Source organism: Entelurus aequoreus, linkage group LG02, assembly GCF_033978785.1.
Source record: "Entelurus aequoreus isolate RoL-2023_Sb linkage group LG02, RoL_Eaeq_v1.1, whole genome shotgun sequence".
Taxonomy (NCBI): Eukaryota; Metazoa; Chordata; class Actinopteri; order Syngnathiformes; family Syngnathidae; genus Entelurus; species Entelurus aequoreus.
This window is the reverse complement of record NC_084732.1, coordinates 62388105-62406518: the sequence shown is the minus strand read 5'-3', so window position 1 is coordinate 62406518 and position 18414 is coordinate 62388105. Positions and strand designations below refer to the sequence as shown.

General features: G+C 38.6%; 1 protein-coding gene across 11 annotated transcripts in view; it reads right to left on the bottom strand.

The window, feature by feature from the left end:
- Nucleotides 1–18414, bottom strand: part of ppip5k1a (diphosphoinositol pentakisphosphate kinase 1a) — a 138024-nt gene that overhangs the window by 105506 nt on the left and 14104 nt on the right. For all 11 annotated transcript variants that reach the window (XM_062030466.1, XM_062030465.1, XM_062030467.1 and 8 more), the window contains exon 2: nucleotides 7326–7811. In XM_062030466.1, coding sequence (XP_061886450.1) covers nucleotides 7326–7466 — 141 coding nt within the window. In that variant the 5' untranslated portion in view covers nucleotides 7467–7811. The remainder of the gene's footprint in view (nucleotides 1–7325; nucleotides 7812–18414) is intronic.

The window sequence follows — 18414 nt, the reverse complement described above, 5'->3', positions numbered from 1 at the left end:
ATATGGGTTGAAAATTATTTGCAAATCATTGTATTCCGTTTATATTTACATCTAACACAATTTCCCAACTCATATGGAAACGGGGTTTGTAATACATATGTATATATGGTAGGGCTGGGCAATATGGCCTTTTTTTAATATCGCAATATTTTAAGGCCATATCGCAATTAAGGCTGAAACGACGCGTCGACGTAGTCGACGTCATCGGTTACGTAAATACGTCGACGCCGTTTTTGTGCGTCGACGCGTCGCATATTTACGTCACACTACCGTCACGGCGGAGCGCAAAGCAGACTGTGCAAGCGAGGGGGAAAAAATCACGCCAAAAGTGGTCAAAAGTGTGGGAGTATTTCAATACACGGCCTAATAATGTTGTTGTATGCACGCTGTGTCGAGCGGAAATGGCCTATCATAGCAGCACAACGGCTATGAACGAACATTTGAAAAGAAAACCATCAACTAGTCAATCGTTCGCGCGAGTATACGTTGTCATCATTACACAAAAACATGAATGTGTCATTTGTATCTGCTAGGGGTGTAACGGTACGTGTTTTGTATTGAACCGTTTCGGTACGGGGCTTTCGGTTCGGTACGGGGGTGTACCGAACGAGTTTCTAAGCTAAAGCTAACTTTAGCTGCTAAAGTCTTAACAAGCTGCTTTGCTCCTTCTGCAGCTGCCTCTGTCTCAGCACGCAGCATTGTCCCCCCCACACAACCATCTGATTGGTACACACAAAGCGTTATACAAAGCGTTATCAGCCAATCAGCAGTGCGTATTCAAAATGTTATCAGCCAATCAGCAGTGCGTATTCAGAGCGCATGTAGTCAGCGCTTCAGCGTGGAGCAGATAGGTGTTTAGCAGGTGAGCATCGGGCAGCGGACTCTCCCCAAATGATAATAAACACCTCCCAGTCAACTACTAGTAACATCACTATGAGCCCGTTGACCTTCTAGGAATATAAACTGGAGCTCAGCTCACTCGCAGTCCTGGCTTGAGGTGAAGGCTACCGGTAATTAGCTCTCAGTTCCAGCCACATCGACCCCTTCTGAGCGCCTATTTTCAGCTGCTGGGAATATTGTAAACAAGAAAAGAACCAGAGCATGTAGACATGCTAACCTTTCTTCATTACAACTGTTAGTCACTCACTGGAATGAGTAGAATTGGTTATTGTGTACTGTGTTGGACTGGATGTTTATTTTGCACATTTTAAAAGCAATACTTAATGTTTACAGTGCTCCAGAATATTTAGATTGGCACTTTTTTGTATTGGATGTTTATCTTTATTTTTGCACATTTTAGCAAATAAGCAATACTTTCACTTTTGTTGAAATGTTTACACTGTTACAGAATATTTCGTTTTGCACTTTTTTGTATTGGATGTTTATCTTTATTTTTGCACATTTTAAAGCAAAATAAGCAATACTTTTACTTTTGAAATGCTTATACTATTGCAGAATATTAAGATTTGCACTGGATGTTTACTTTTATATTTGCACATTAAAAAGCAAATAAGCTACTTTTAATTTTGTTAAATGTTAAAAGTTTTAAATGTTTACATTGTTACAGAATATTTTGTCATGTTGTTGTCAATGTTGACTGAGTGGCCATACTTCTTTTTTTTTGTAAATAAAAGCCATGCCTTTTGAAAAAACAGGCCTACATTTATTTTTTCATCTTCATTTTAAATAAAAAAATAATCGGTAAAAGGAAAAATAATCTATAGATGAATCGAAAAAAATAATCTATAGATTAACCGAAAAAATAATCCATAGATTAATCGATAGAAAAATAATCGTTAGCTGCAGCCTTAATCGCAATACACGATATATATCTCTATATTTTGCCTTAGCCTTGAATGAATACTTGATGCATATAATCACAGCAGTATGATGGTTCTATGTGTCTACATTAAAACATTCTTCTTCATACTGCATTAATATATGGTACTTTAAAACTTTCATGCAGAGACACCGTTAACCACGCTATACTGTTGGATAAAATCAGAGTAATCGGATTTAACAAAACCTCATGGAGCTGGATGCAATCTTACTTGGAGGGGAGGGAGCAGGTGGTAGAGGTGAACGGCACCGTGTCCCCCCCCCCTCTCGGTGAGCTGTGGAGTCCCCCAAGGCAGTATATTGGGACCTTTACTGTTCCTAATATACATAAACGACATGTCATCGGCATGCGACTGTGAATTGTTTTTGTTTGCGGATGACTCTGCCTTGCTGGTATCCGGCAAGGACAAGTCACAGGTGAAGAAAATCCTCAGTGGTGAGCTCTGTAGAACTTGCACCTGGCTCGCTGACAACAAGCTATCCATACACTTGGGTAAAACAGAATCCATCCTGTTTGGGTCCCACATCAAACTTAAGAAAGTCAATGACTTCACCATAAAAGTAGGTGACATTGTTATCACCAGGAAAGATGAGGTCACCTACCTAGGTTCCATTCTAGAGGCTAACCTTTCCTGTGATAAAATGGCAACCAAGGTAATCAAAAAGGTTAACCAACGAACGAGATTTCTCTACAGAATTTCCTCTCTGGTCAACAAAAGCACCTTGAGGATTCTGGCGGGAACTCTCGTTCAACCCTTTTTCGATTACGCATGCACCTCCTGGTACCCTAGCACCTCCAAAACCCTCAAATCTAAACTCCAAACATCTCAGAACAAGCTAGTCAGGTTACTTCTAGACCTCCACCCCAGATCCCACCTCACTCCTACCCACTTCTCTAAAGTGGGCTGGCTCAAGGTGGAGGACAGAGTTAAACAACTTGCACTGAGCCTAGTCTAAAAAATCCGCTACACCTCCCTGATACCGAAGTACATGTCAAACTACTTCCTTAACGTAAATGACCGCCATAACCACAACACCAGGGGGTGCTCCACTAACCACAATAAACCCAGATTCTGAACTAACAAAGGTCTTAACTCATTCTCTTTCTATGCCACATCAATGTGGAATGCGCTCCCAACAGGTATAAAAGAAAAGGCATCTCTATCCTCTTTCAAAACCGCAATAAAAGTTCACCTCCAGGCAGCTACAACCCTAAACTAACACCCTCCCCGGATTGCTAATAATCAAATGTAAACAATCAAATGCAGATACTTTTTCTTTTTCTTATGCCTTCTGATCTCTCCCTCTCTCTCTCTCTATGTCCACTACTTGATGTCCATATCCCCCCCCTCCACACCCCTGATTGTAAATAATGTAAATAATTCAATGTGATTATCTTATGTGATGACTGTATTATGATGATAGTATATATGATAGTATATATCTGTATCATGAATCAATTTAAGTGGACCCCGACTTAAACAAGTTGAAAAACTTATTCGGGTGTTACCATTTAGTGGTCAATTGTACGGAATATGTACTTCACTGTGCAACCTACTAATAAAAGTCTCAATCGAAAAAAAAAGACAAGGAAATAACAACTAAAAAAATCACTATTTTTTTTATACGGTGTTGATCTGGAAATGTTTGCCTCGGCATTTTGATGGGGTGGGCGTGTGGCACCGAACAGAGATGTTGACATGCGGAGTAAGCACTGTTCATTCTCTAGCAGGCGACTTTTCAAATGATGCTACCTATTAGCAGTAATGCTACTTTTTATAGCAACGCTTTTACCCCACACTTGACAAATTACGGTTGTCTGTTCGACATATTCCCACTTGAAGCCAAACCACCGCCAGACGATGGACCCGCTCCTGTTTTTTTGGGGAATTAATTATTCCTTCATTTGTTACCAAATTCGCACCTTCTTTCTCTCGTATTACCGCTAGCATCACAGCTAACGTTAGCCATGCTGCTACCTCTTTGCTGCGCGAGGGCGTATACGTATGTGACGTATGACATGACAGTATGTGACGTGTGTAGAAGCTGCGCTTGCTGTCTGTGAGAAGGAGAGACAGGAAAGAGCGAGGAGAGCCTGTAGTGTAATGCCAGCAGCTAAAAGCAACTGCGTGAGAACGCATACTCGAATATCACGATATAGTCATTTTCTATATTGCACAGAGACAAACCCGCGATATATCGCGTATATCAATATATAATATCGCCCAGCCCTAATATATGGATAATATATATTAACATAATGAGGTGGCGACTTGTCCAGGGTGTACCCCGCCTTCCGGCCGAGTACTCACCTCTCGCTCGCTCAGCAGATTATAAAGTCTGTGTTCATGCTGTCCTATTTTTCTTTGTCAAAAATAGCCAGTCCCAAGACCACCATCATTCCCTCCTCTGGTATGTCCTTCTATATTGCCTGTTTTTCCAGTCGTTGCTGCGGTGATTGCTAACTTTTGTCTTTGGTTTTGTTAGATCACGGCTGTTCATGAGAGATTTGAGGAATGTAGGACTAGAGTCTAGAATCGTTGTGTGTGTCACATGTGCACTGATACATATAAACACAATGCCATCATGAGGCCTACTGTAAGGCTCAATTAAACACAGAGAACATCCATAAACTGTGCCAGCACTGTTGGTGACACAAGTGTAGGGCTAGGCGATATGGACCATAACTCATATCCCGATATAGTTTGGCCCATAAACTAACCCATAAATGGAAATATCCCTTGACGTAACTAAATATCTCCTTTTAAATTTTCCAGACTGATGGGGATCCCAAATACACAAAAAAAGGTACCAACAAGTAAAAAGAGTAGGCTTTGCATAGTGTGATCCCAACTTAAGAGGTGTTTTGAGATAAGAAAAAAGAAAAATCCTTGAAAATAATATAGGAAAAGTAAAATATAATCTCCAATCTTCTTTAAAAAAACATTAAGCTGTGCTCAATTCTTTAGCAAACAGAAACACAAAAGGTGAACAAAATGTGAAAGGAAGTGCCCTAGTTTAAGAGGAGATGTTAAAATGTCAGCAGCAACATGAAAATAATTGACCTTCAACAATTGAGTTTTGAAAGGTAAACATTATTATCGGACATACACACAAAGATTTTAACCAGGAACACCAACCTGCCTACTGCTTTATAATGTGCAGGCTTTGTTCTGAATATTACTTTTAAAAAGTCATTAATTCTAGTTACTCCTTACTTTACCAAAGAAGTTACTAAATTACTAATTGAGTTACTCTTTAATACACGCAACAATCATTAGTGAAAGTAATTAATGCGGTACTTAACAAAAAACTTCAAATATCTGGCATAATGCAATTGAAATAAGTTTCATGCATGCATGCATGCATACATATACTTTATAGCAGTGTGCGCGCCTTTAAAAGGCGTGCATGTTGCCTCGTGATGTGTGACATCAGCGAGTCTAAGCTCAGTCTGAGTCTCACAGTCATTTCAGCTTAAGCTGTTTGTGTTACCTCTGCTTAATAAATAGATTGAATGTGCTTTCATGGCTGTATGTTCTTGTAAACAAAAGGGGTATTATTTGGATGGCAAGTTTGTCACTTCAATCATTGATTTGTTGTTCAATGTTCCCTCCGACACTCGTAGTTACTAGCGCGCTGTGCAGTTTGTGTTAAGTTTTAAGGTGGTGAAAAAAACGTCTTTTAATGACCAGTTCCTTCAACCAAGACTTTGTTGCTTCTGTGTTGGAAGACTGAGTGTGTGAACTTGTAGAACGCCACTCCCTTCTGTGCATGGCGCAGGAGGGAGGGACGCGCACAGAGTGATCAGTGACACTTCCGCGTCAATCACTTGTCCATATGGATATGGTTTAAGTTTATTTCAAACATGCTATACAGATGGGTGAAAATTTTACTCTAAAATGATCAAATTTGGGTGGAGCAAAATTTGATGAAAGGGTTGAAATCCCTATTGCACATGTGCGACATGTTTTTTTTCCCAAGTCGCACGGTATATTTTTAGGCGTATTTGCGAGTAAATCTGTCGCACTGTACAGTGGTGTGTGTTGATATTGTCCTGGCACACCTAACACAAACATAACAATAAACACTGCTCAATTCCTGATTTTTTTTGTCAGTGTGTGGGGTCTGTTACAGATTAAAAACCTCTTGAAATTTAGAATTATTTGTGCGTACCAACCTTTTTGTGTAAAATATGAGCCATCTTTACAGGTTAACATAATGCTGTGTGTAACTTGTTACAATATTGCAGCATACAGTACGGTAGGTTTTGATGTGGAAATTGCAACAGCCCTACGTCACAAAGGCCGTAGTTTTGATTGGACGTCCTCAGCAACTCACCCCAAACCCCAATTCTCATACACAACTAAACAGCTGTGATTAGGAATTTTCTCGTCTACATGACCAACTTAGATTTCATTACTGTCAACATTTTTGTCTGGTTTTTATTTGATGAAACGGTTTGTTAAAAACTATGGCAAAATTAACTACCGTATTTTTCGGATTATAAATCGCAGTTTTTTTGATAGTTTGGAGCGAGAGCGACTTATGTGTGAAATTATTAACACATTACCGTAAAATATCAAATAATATTATTTATCTCATTCACGTAAGAGACTAGGCGTATATCAGCAATCGTCACACACACGTCAACAAATAAAAATTTGGCGCGGGCGAGTCATGGCAGAAGTGCATTTTGGGTCATGGCAGAAGTGCATTGTGAAAAAAAATATCCTACTTGCTACTACTTCCGTACCTATGAAAATGGATCATTTCAACATTGGCGGTAACTTATAAAAACTGAGAAGGGCGGAACAAAAATGGCACCGAAAAGGAAATCATATACTGCAGGTTACAAGCTGAACGTAGTGAAATATGCAGCAGTTAACAGCAAGAGGAAGCGGCGCATTGTCTAGGAAGAAGATTTCATCGGATTTAGCGATTAGGAGTGACAGATTGTTTGGTAAACGTATAGCATGTTCTATATGTTATAGTTATTTGAATGACTCTTACCATAATATGTTACGTTAACATACCAGGCACGTTCTCAGTTCGTTATTTATGCGTCATATAACGTACACTTATTCAGCCTGTTGTTCACTATTCTTTATTTATTTTAATTGCCTTTCAAATGTCTATTCTTGGTGTTGGATTTTATCAAATAAATTTCCCCAAAAGATGCGACTTATACTCGAGTATGACTTATATATGTTTTTTTCCGTCTTTATTATGCATTTTATACTCCGGAGCGACTTATAAAACCTGAAAAATACGGTAATTGTAATATTATAATTTTTTTTTTTAGGTATCGCCTTATTTTTTGTCTGGGGAAAAAGGTTGCTGACGGAATCTATGATGAAAATGATTAGTCAACGAAATTAAGAGTTTTAAACCGATAATAGCTATGTGATTGATTAATACATTTTAACAAACAATATTACATCTACAGTCCTATACTAGCCACGAAGTTGTGTTAAGTCCCCTACCGAGTCTGTGTCTTCGTCGTCGTCATACAGTTCCATGTCTGTCGTTGTACTATCCAGGACCTCGCTGTCATCGTCTTCGCAACCCACGAAGAATCTGGGAGCGCCACGCCGGCTCTCACCCGGGCTGTTTGGCACTGACATCACAGTCTCCCGCTGCAGCCCTCAGCGTCCCACCGCGCCATCGTACACCAACACCGACGGAAGGGCACGAGGCCAGAGGACACAAGTGACTCAACTCTGCCTGAGGTTGACAACAGAGTTGGTGTGGTGAGATGCAGGGAAGGAAATTAGCCCACAAAAGGTGGTGTTCAAATGAGAGAAATGGAGGGAAAAAATTATTTCCAGTAGTCTTTTGCCACAATGCTGCCACTCATGTCTAATTCACAAAAGACGGCCTCGGACTTTGAAGGGCTCTTGAGCAACTTGGAAGCTCCAACACCAGGCATCCCTTGGCATTTCTTCCATTTTGATGCAAGGATGAAAGTTCTATAAAAAAACAGAACAATAGAAATTACATTTACAGTTTGGTTACATGCATTTAACATTTTTTATAAACCAGTCTAGGCATGGGCCGGTTATCAGTTTGAAGTAATAAAATGCTCCTATATGCCGTTCAAACAATATAAGCAAAAGTAAAAGTTAGAAATAATTCGGATTGCGTGTGCCCGCCAGCAATAGCAGGACCTTACACACAGCACACAGTTTTGCAGGCTGTATGAAAAATGAAGGGGGCTTGTCCCTTGAACTTTGCCTTTAGTTTTAAAATGACTAAATTGGGTGATTGGGAATGCTTTACCTGCCATGAAAATACAGACTGCCACAGTGGAGGAAGAAGGTCACCCAACATAAGTGTGCTTGCAGGCGTGGTGAAGAAATTCAACACACCATACATGATCTATGAACGTGTATGTATATACATATACACACAAATTATATATATATATATATATGTGTATATATATATATATATATATACACACACTACCGTTCAAAAGTTTGGGGTCACCCAAACAATTTTGTGGAATAGCCTTCATTTCTAAGAACAAGAATAGACTGTCGAGTTTCAGATGAAAGTTCTCTTTTTCTGGCCATTTTGAGCGTTTAATTGACCCCACAAATGTGATGCTCCAGAAACTCAATCTGCTCAAAGGAAGGTCAGTTTTGTAGCTTCTGTAACGAGCTAAACTGTTTTCAGATGCGTGAACATGATTGCACAAGGGTTTTCTAATAATCAATTAGCCTTCTGAGCCAATGAGCAAACACATTGTACCATTAGAACACTGGAGTGATAGTTGCTGGAAATGGGCCTCTATACACCTATGTAGATATTGCACCAAAAACCAGACATTTGCAGCTAGAATAGTCATTTACCACATTAGCAATGTATAGAGTGTATTTCTTTAAAGTTAGGACTAGTTTAAAGTTATCTTCATTGAAAAGTAGTGCTTTTCCTTCAAAAATAAGGACATTTCAATGTGACCCCAAACTTTTGAACGGTAGTATATATATATATATATATATACTTATATAAAATTTAGCTGATTTGCACCAATTTTGTCAAGAGGAGTGGTCAAAAATTCAACCAGAAGCTTGCCAGAAGCTTGTGGATGGCAACCAAAAGTGCCTTATTGCAGTGAAACTTGCCAAGGGACATGTAACCAAATATTAACATTGCTGTATGTATACTTTTGACCCAGCAGATTTGGTCACATTTTCAGTAGACCCATAATAAAATCATAAAAGAACCAAACTTCATGAATGTTTTTTGTGACAAACAAGCATGTGCTCCAATCACACTATCACAAAAAAATAAGAGTTGTAAAAATTATTGGAAACTTAAGACAGCCATGACATTATGTTCTTTACAAGTGTACGTAAACGTTTGACCACGACTGTATACATACACATTATCCATATATGCATACATATTATACATATATATATAATCCATATATACATATACATACAATTTCCAAGAGAACATCATGGAAAAGTGTATTTATTTTCATAATTTAATTCAAAATGTTAAACTTCCATAGATAATAGATTCAGGGCCCACAATTTAAACAAGTTCAAGTATTTAGTTGTTTATTTGTACATCATTTGGGCATCCAGCTCACAAAACCCACGAAAACAGGATTTCAAAAAATTTGAATACTGTGAAAAAATCAGCCCACATTTTACAGGGCATGCATGTTTTAAACTCAGTGTCACACACTACTCATCTACTAAACTCTAGGCACCTGCACAGGTTGTCATTAAATTGCTTCACTTTGGTTACATTTTCTGAGTTCGGATCAATATGGGGATGACCGCAGACTTGACAACTGGCCAGAAGACCACCATCGATACCCTCCATAGGATGGGTAAGCCACAAAAGTTCATAGCTAAGGAGGCTGGCTGTTCACAGAGTGCTGTGTCCAAGCATATCTATGAAAAGTCTAGTACAAGGGCAAAATGTGGTAGAAGATGCACCAGCAGAAGAGCTTTTTTGGAAAGGGTCTGTATATTATCCATATATACATACATATTATCTACATATATATATATATATATATATATATATATATATATATATATATATATATATATATATATATATATATATATATATATATATATATATATATATATATATATATATATATATATATATATATATATACATATATATATATATACATATATATATATATATATATATATATATATACATATATATATATATACATATATATATATATATATATATATATACATATATATATATATACATATATATATACATATATATATATATATATATATATATATATATATATATATATATATACATATATATATATATATATATATATATATATATATATATATATATATATATATATATATATATATAGGTAAAAGCCAGTAAATTAGAATATTTTGAAAAACTTGATTTATTTCAGCAATTGCATTCAAAAGGTGTAACTTGTACATTATATTTATTCATTGCACACAGACTGATGCATTCAAATGTTTATTTCATTTAATTTTGATGATTTGAAGTGGCAACAAATGAAAATCCAAAATTCCGTGTGTCACAAAATTAGAATATTACTTAAGGCTAATACAAAAAAGGGATTTTTAGAAATGTTGGCCAACTGAAAAGTATGAAAATGAAAAATATGAGCATGTACAATACTCAATACTTGGTTGGAGCTCCTTTGCCTCAATTACTGCGTTAATGCGGCGTGGCATGGAGTCGATGAGTTTCTGGCACTGCTCAGGTGTTATGAGAGCCCAGGTTGCTCTGATTGTGGCCTTCAACTCTTCTGCGTTTTTGGGTCTGGCATTCTGCATCTTCCTTTTCACAATACCCCACAGATTTTCTATGGGGCTAAGGTCAGGGGAGTTGGCGGGCCAATTTAGAACAGAAATACCATGGTCCGTAAACCAGGCACGGGTAGATTTTGCGCTGTGTGCAGGCGCCAAGTCCTGTTGGAACTTGAAATCTCCATCTCCATAGAGCAGGTCAGCAGCAGGAAGCATGAAGTGCTCTAAAACTTGCTGGTAGACGGCTGCGTTGACCCTGGATCTCAGGAAACAGAGTGGACCGACACCAGCAGATGACATGGCACCCCAAACCATCACTGATGGTGGAAACTTTACACTAGACTTCAGGCAACGTGGATCCTGTGCCTTTCCTGTCTTCCTCCAGACTCTGGGACCTCGATTTCCAAAGGAAATGCAAAATTTGCTTTCGTCAGAAAACATGACTTTGGACCACTCAGCAGCAGTCCAGCTCTTTTTCCAGGGTCAACGCAGCTGTCTACCAGCAAGTTTTAGAGCACTTCATGCTTCCTGCTGCTGACCTGCTCTATGGAGATGGAGATTTCAAGTTCCAACAGGACTTGGCGCCTGCACACAGCGCAAAATCTACCCGTGCCTGGTTTACGGACCATGGTATTTCTGTTCTAAATTGGCCCGCCAACTCCCCTGACCTTAGCCCCATAGAAAATCTGTGGGGTATTGTGAAAAGGAAGATGCAGAATGCCAGACCCAAAAACGCAGAAGAGTTGAAGGCCACTATCAGAGCAACCTGGGCTCTCATAACACCTGAGCAGTGCCAGAAACTCATCGACTCCATGCCACGCCGCATTAACGCAGTAATTGAGGCAAAAGGAGCTCCAACCAAGTATTGAGTATTGTACATGCTCATATTTTTCATTTTCATACTTTTCAGTTGGCCAACATTTCTAAAAATCCCTTTTTTGTATTAGCCTTAAGTAATATTCTAATTTTGTGACACACGGAATTTTGGATTTTCATTTGTTGCCACTTCAAATCATCAAAATTAAATGAAATAAACATTTGAATGCATCAGTCTGTGTGCAATGAATAAATATAATGTACAAGTTACACCTTTTTAATGCAATTACTGAAATAAATCAAGTTTTTCAAAATATTCTAATTTACTGGCTTTTACCTGTATATATATATATATATATATATATATATATATATATATATATATATATATTATCTACACATATATATATATATACATACACATACATACATACATACATACATACATACATACATATTATACATACAAACATACATACATATACACACACACATACTCCATACACATTTATCCATATATACACACACATACACAAATATACATATACACACATATCCATATATTCATACACATATCCATATACACATACACATATCCATATATATTATACATTTATACATACATACATATACACACACATATATCCATATATACACACACATATACATAAATATCCATATACACACATATCCATATTATACATATATTATACATACATATTTTATACATATATACACTATACATACATATACAGTATATATACACACATATACATATATACTGCACTAAGAAATACACTTCACTTTATTTTGGAAGAATGCTACGCTATACCATATTGTGAAACCGTGATATTTTAGCCTCATGTTAGCCCATGCCTAGTTGTCACCAATTATGCACATTTGACATTTTTTTGTTTTCTTAAAGTAAAATGATACTTAACACCATTAATAAACACGGTTGCTCACGCACTTTTCTGAAATGTTGCACTTTCCTTAAAAAAACGTAGTAGAATTGTGGCAGATGTTTAAAAGTCATACCACCTATCCTGAGATTATGGCATTTTTGTCATTAATGTCATGACAGGTTTGGACTTTGTTTATTTTCCTTACCGTGTTTGGTATTCTTTCCTTTCCAGTGCTCTTATTTTCAGTGGTACTTCCTGTTTGCCTCATTACTTTGGCCCCAGCGCTGTCTCCCACAATTGTCCCTGATTGGCAATCTGAGCACACCTGTTCCAGTTTGCAAACCAGACATCTTCATAAACAAGACTGCCCTGCACACAGGGCTCGATCATTGTTTCCTGTTTTCATTTGCATATTCCATGCATGTGCATACATCAAAGTCGTGTTTACCTGCGCTACGCCTGGACTCTCTGCATCTAAGGTTCAAGACCAACAGAACCTCACAGTTTTAATGGAATTCGACACAGATGCGGTTTGGCTTATGTTAAACCACATTAGGTGGAATGTGTAGTTGTTGACTTGCCAAAAAACATTAGCAAAATGAAAAAATATATAAAAAAACAAAAACTTAATAGGCCAGGTAGCCCTTTAATTGTACAGTAAAAAAAAATTGTCTACCACAAGAAATTACAGACAATACAGTAGAAATCACGCTTGAGTAAAGACCATGACCACTTACTATACGGTTACACATTTAACCTTGACAGAGAAGTCTAGGCCGCTGCAAAAACAACTAAGGACCTAAGGTCATAGAGACAGGACAGGCAGCAGACTGTCACAGTGAAAACACAACACTGAAACACTGCTTATTGGCAGATGGCCATACAGTTACAGCCAGTTACTTTAAGGGTCAAGCTTGACTATTTACAGTAGAGTGTACTGTCATTAGTACAAGCAGCCTACAAAGGAGCAATAAACAACAGATGCCTTAATCGTTTAGGTCAAGGTAATCCCCAAAAGTTAAATCAAAAGCAACTTGACAGGGGCTTGTTATTTTTGTTTCGGCAACTACGAACACATCCCTGTGCCCTCCATTGAACCGATAATTGGCTGTTGAAGAACCGAAAACAGCCTTTCACACTGAAGAAATACAAGAGAACACATAGCAACAGATGTTATTCATTTAAAATTATAGTACTATATTCAGCTGGTCACATTAGGTACACATAGGGTTGGGTATCGAGTATCGAGTATCGATTGGAACCGGGACTAACTTTCCGATTCTCCCGGAATCGTTCAAAAGTTTAAATTTCGATTCCTATTTTCGATACCCAGTCAGCCGACCGGAAAAAAATATGTCCGCCGAACCAGAAGAAGAAGCCGCTGAACACCAACGAAGAAGCGCCCACCGCCGGAAGTGTTAGCATAGCCGAGCGAGTCAGTCTAGCTCAAGCATGGATAGCGGGCGTCGGCGGTCGAAAGTGTGGCTTTACTTTATAAAAAAAAAATGAAATAACCGCGAAATAACAGAGCTCCATGTCCATCAAGAAACGAGTGGAGAGAGAGCTGCAGATGTACCAGGACGTTCCACCGATACTTATGTCTGACGACCCTGCTGCATGGTGGTGATCCGGTGGAACCAACAAAAGACTTATCCTTTGCTGTCAGATCTCGCTTTCTCATATTTATGCGTTTAAGCTTCTTCCACACCCAGCAAACGTGTATTTTCCACAGCAGGAGACACTATCTGTCCAGAACGCTCACGCATCCTGCCTGAGAAGGCGGATATGGTCATTTTCCTAAACAAGAACTGTCTCTGATTTTATACTGTACCTGCTGCTAATCTGGACTGGGTTTTGAAAGTTGTTTCTTATTGTTTATTTGCTTTTCTGCACCAGGTTAGCCCATCAGTGGGAGCACGGTAACATTTATAAGTACCTGCAGCATCATACACTTGTGTGTGTAAATGTGTTTTCATGAGGTTTCCTGCAGCATCATACACTTATGTGTAAATGTGTTTTCATGAGGTTTTCAAAAATAAAGCTCTCTTGAGGAAAGTGTACCCCTGGGAAAATGTATTCATAATTTATAATATTTAAGGCTGCAGCTAACGATTATTTTTCTATCGATTAATCTATAGATTATTTTTTTCGATTAATCGGTTAATCTATAGATTATTTTTTTCGATAAATCTATAGATTATTTTTCCTTTTACCGATTATTTTTTATTTTATTTTATTTAAAATGAAGATGAAAAAATAAATGTAGGCCAGTTTTTTCAAAAGGCATGGCTTTTATTTACAAAAAAAAAAAGTATGGCCACTCAGTCAACATTGACAACAACATGACAAAATATTCTGTAACAATGTGAACATTTAAAACTTTTAACATTTAACAAAATTACCTACTCAGTGGCCTAGTGGTTAGAGTGTCCGCCCTGAGATCGGTAGGTTGTGAGTTCAAACCCCGGCCGGGTCATACCAAAGACTATAAAAATGGGACCCATTACCTCCCTGCTTGGCACTCAGCATCAAGAGTTGGAATTGGGGGTTAAATCACCAAAAAATTATTCCCGGGCGCGGCTACGCTGCTGCCCACTGCTCCCCTCACCTCCCAGGGGGTGATCAAGGGGATGGGTCAAATGCAGAGGACAAATTTCACCACACCTAGTGTGTGTGTGACAATCATTGGTACTTCAACTTTTTAAAATTAAAAGTAGCTTTTTTGCTTTTTAATGTGCAAATATAAAAGTAAACATCCAGTGCAAATCTTAATATTCTGCAATAGTATAAGCATTTCAAAAGTAAAAGTATTGCTTATTTTGCTTTAAAATGTGCAAAAATAAAGATAAACATCCAATACAAAAAAGTGCAAAACGAAATATTCTGTAACAACAGTGTAAACATTTCAACAAAAGTGAAAGTATTGCTTATTTGCTAAAATGTGTTTTGAGTAAATGTGATCTCATTGTTATTATTGCGGTTTCTGTGTATTATGAGAAGAGAGGCTTGCCGTTGTTGTTATGCGCCTCCAATAGGTTATATACGGTAGTGCCGGTTCATCCGCGCTATCGTCAGGTGATCTCTTCCGGTTCACTGCGCGCCAGGAAATGACGTCACACACACAGAAAAGTTCAATGGAGTTGTGTTCTTTTTCCCACAGTTACAGATGTTTTGTCTCCCGGTGCTGTGAGGCATTGTACTGAACCATTCTTAAAATAAACCATCATCTTTCATATATATACAACTGGAGTATTCATTGAAGATGAATGAAGAAGGAAGAAACCCAACAGGTTATGGGCCCGGACGTGCAACGGGAGGAAGATGGCAGCGCCTGATCTTCGATGGAGACGAGGACAACTACGAACTCTGGGAAGTAAAATTTCTTGGTCACATGAGACTTGAACGTTTAAAGGACACAATACTTTCCTCTGGTGAGGTGGACCCAGAGAAGAATGCAGAATGCTTTGCAGAGCTAATCCAATTCCTAGACGACAAAAGTCTGTCGTTGGTGATGAGAGACGCTGCTGACGATGGTCGCAAAGCACTACAAATTTCACGGCGCCATTATGCCAGTGATGGTAAGCCAAGAATTATTTCCCTGTACAACGAATTGTGTTCCCTGAAGAAAGACTCAGAAGAAACTATTACAGACTACATCATTAGAGCTGAAAAGATAGTGACTGCTTTAAGAAATACAAAGCAAGTAATATGCGATGAGTTGAGCATTGCTATGGTTCTGCGGGGCCTACCGGAACCATCCAAACCATTCGTCATTCACATGACACAGAGCAACGATGAAGTGACTTTTGTGGAGTTCAAGAGCAAACTACGAAGCTACGAAGAGACAGAGAAATTTGAACACAAACCAAAATCAGACAATGTAATGAAAGTGGACATAGCGTCAGCGACCTGTTATGGATGTGGGAATCGTGGACATTTTGCGAAAAATTGTCCCCACAAAACAACACCAAAGTGGTGCAACTACCACCGAAGCACAACACATACAGACGCGATGTGCAGAAGAAAAACCAAGCCTCACTCTGCTAAACAAGCTATGGAGAAAGAAGAAGATTCAAAGGAAATTGGCACCTCCTTTGTGTTCCAAGCCAGTCATTTGGTGCTTCCAGACGGCATCAAACAAAATGGACTGATGGTGTACTGTGGGGCGACGTCACACATAATCACTGAGAAGAGCAAATTCACACGATTTGATGAGACTTTTAACCCAAACAAACACTACATGGAGTTGGCCGATGGAACAAGGAAGAACAACGTGGCGCTGAAGAGAGGCGATGCAGTGGTTCTTCTACGCAACACAGAGGGGAGAAGCGTCCCCGTCACACTGAAGAACGCCTTGTTCATCCCAACCTACCCACAAGACTTCATGTCGGTGAAAGCAGCCACGACTAATGGAGCTCAAGTGATCTTCGGAGAAGGACAAAACCGGCTCATCACGAAAGAAGGAAACACCTTCAAGATAGAAGTACACGAGAGACTGTACTACCTCAAAACGGTAAACCATCAAAAACTGTATGATGATTCTGTGCATGACATGATGTCAAAAGACAAAGTGAATCTATGTTGTGATGTGAAAACATGGCACGAGATCTTGGGGCACTGCAATGTGAATGATGTGTTAAAGCTTCAAAATGTTGTGACAGGCATGACAGTTACATGAGATGCAAAAATAGAATGTGACATTTGTACACAAGGAAAATTCACTAACACTAGGAACAAATTACCTGATGTCAAAGCTAGTGCACCCCTAGAGCTGGTGCACACTGACTTGGCCGGTCCCATTGACCCCATTGGATTAGATGGGCATAAATATTCAGTCTCATTTACGGATGATTATTCAGGGGCAGTATTTGTTTACTTCTTGAAAAATAAGAGTGAAACTACCCTTGCGACAGAGAAGTTCATTGCAGACGTTTCCCCATATGGCAACGTAAAATGTATGCGCTCAGATAATGGAACTGAGTTCACTGGAAACGTTTTTCAAACACTTTTGAGAGAGAAAGGTATCAGACATGAAACCTCATCACCTTATTCTCCTCATCAAAACGGTACAGCTGAAAGACAGTGGCGAACACTGTTTGAAATGGCAAGGTGTATGCTACTAGAAAAAGAGTTACCAAAAACATTATGGCCTTATGCTGTTCAAAGTGCCGCCCACATTCGGAACAGATGTTACAATGACAGAACAAAGAACACACCATATTTCATGCTAACTGGAAAGAAGCCCAACATTTCAAAAATGTAGGTGTTTGGTTCGGAGTGTTACGCATACACTCACAGTCACAAGAAACTTGAACCAAGGTGTGAGAAAGGAGTATTTGTGGGCTATAGTAAAAATAGTCCAGCATACTTGGTCTATGATCCACAGTCAAGAAAGGTGTCAAAACACAGACTGGTAAAATTCACCAAAAAGAACACTGCAGAAAAAGAGACACAAACAAATGCGTATGACTTGGAAATCCCAGATTGTGAAAGCAATGAAACCAAACTACCTGACACTGTGTCAGAAAAATCAGTGAGCATCAAAAATCAAACTGTAGCTCAAAATGATGTTGATAACCAAACACAAACTCTGGAAGTAGAGGAAGATGTGGTGTTAGATGATGCCACAACTAACATAGAGACTAGAACAGAACAAAAGAGGTCGTTACCCAAAGAGAGAGATAATTGTTCCTCCAAAATACTTAGAGGAATATGTAACAAACATTGATGATATCAATGAAAGCCATAACGTTATTGATCACTGTTGCAGGGCAGTGTGTGGAGTCCCACAGACGTATAAAGACACCCTGATGTCATCAGAGGCTGCCAGCTGGGAAAAAGCCATGAAAGACGAGTTGGCATCTCTCAAAGAAAATGACACATTTGAACTAACAACATTACCAAAAGGGAAAAATACAGTAGGCGGAAAGTGGGTTTATGCTCTCAAAGAAAACACAGAGAAAGGACAGCTTTTCAAAGCTAGATATGTTGCCAAAGGATACAGTCAAACTGAAGGTATAGATTATATAGAAACATTTGCACCAACCGCAGAC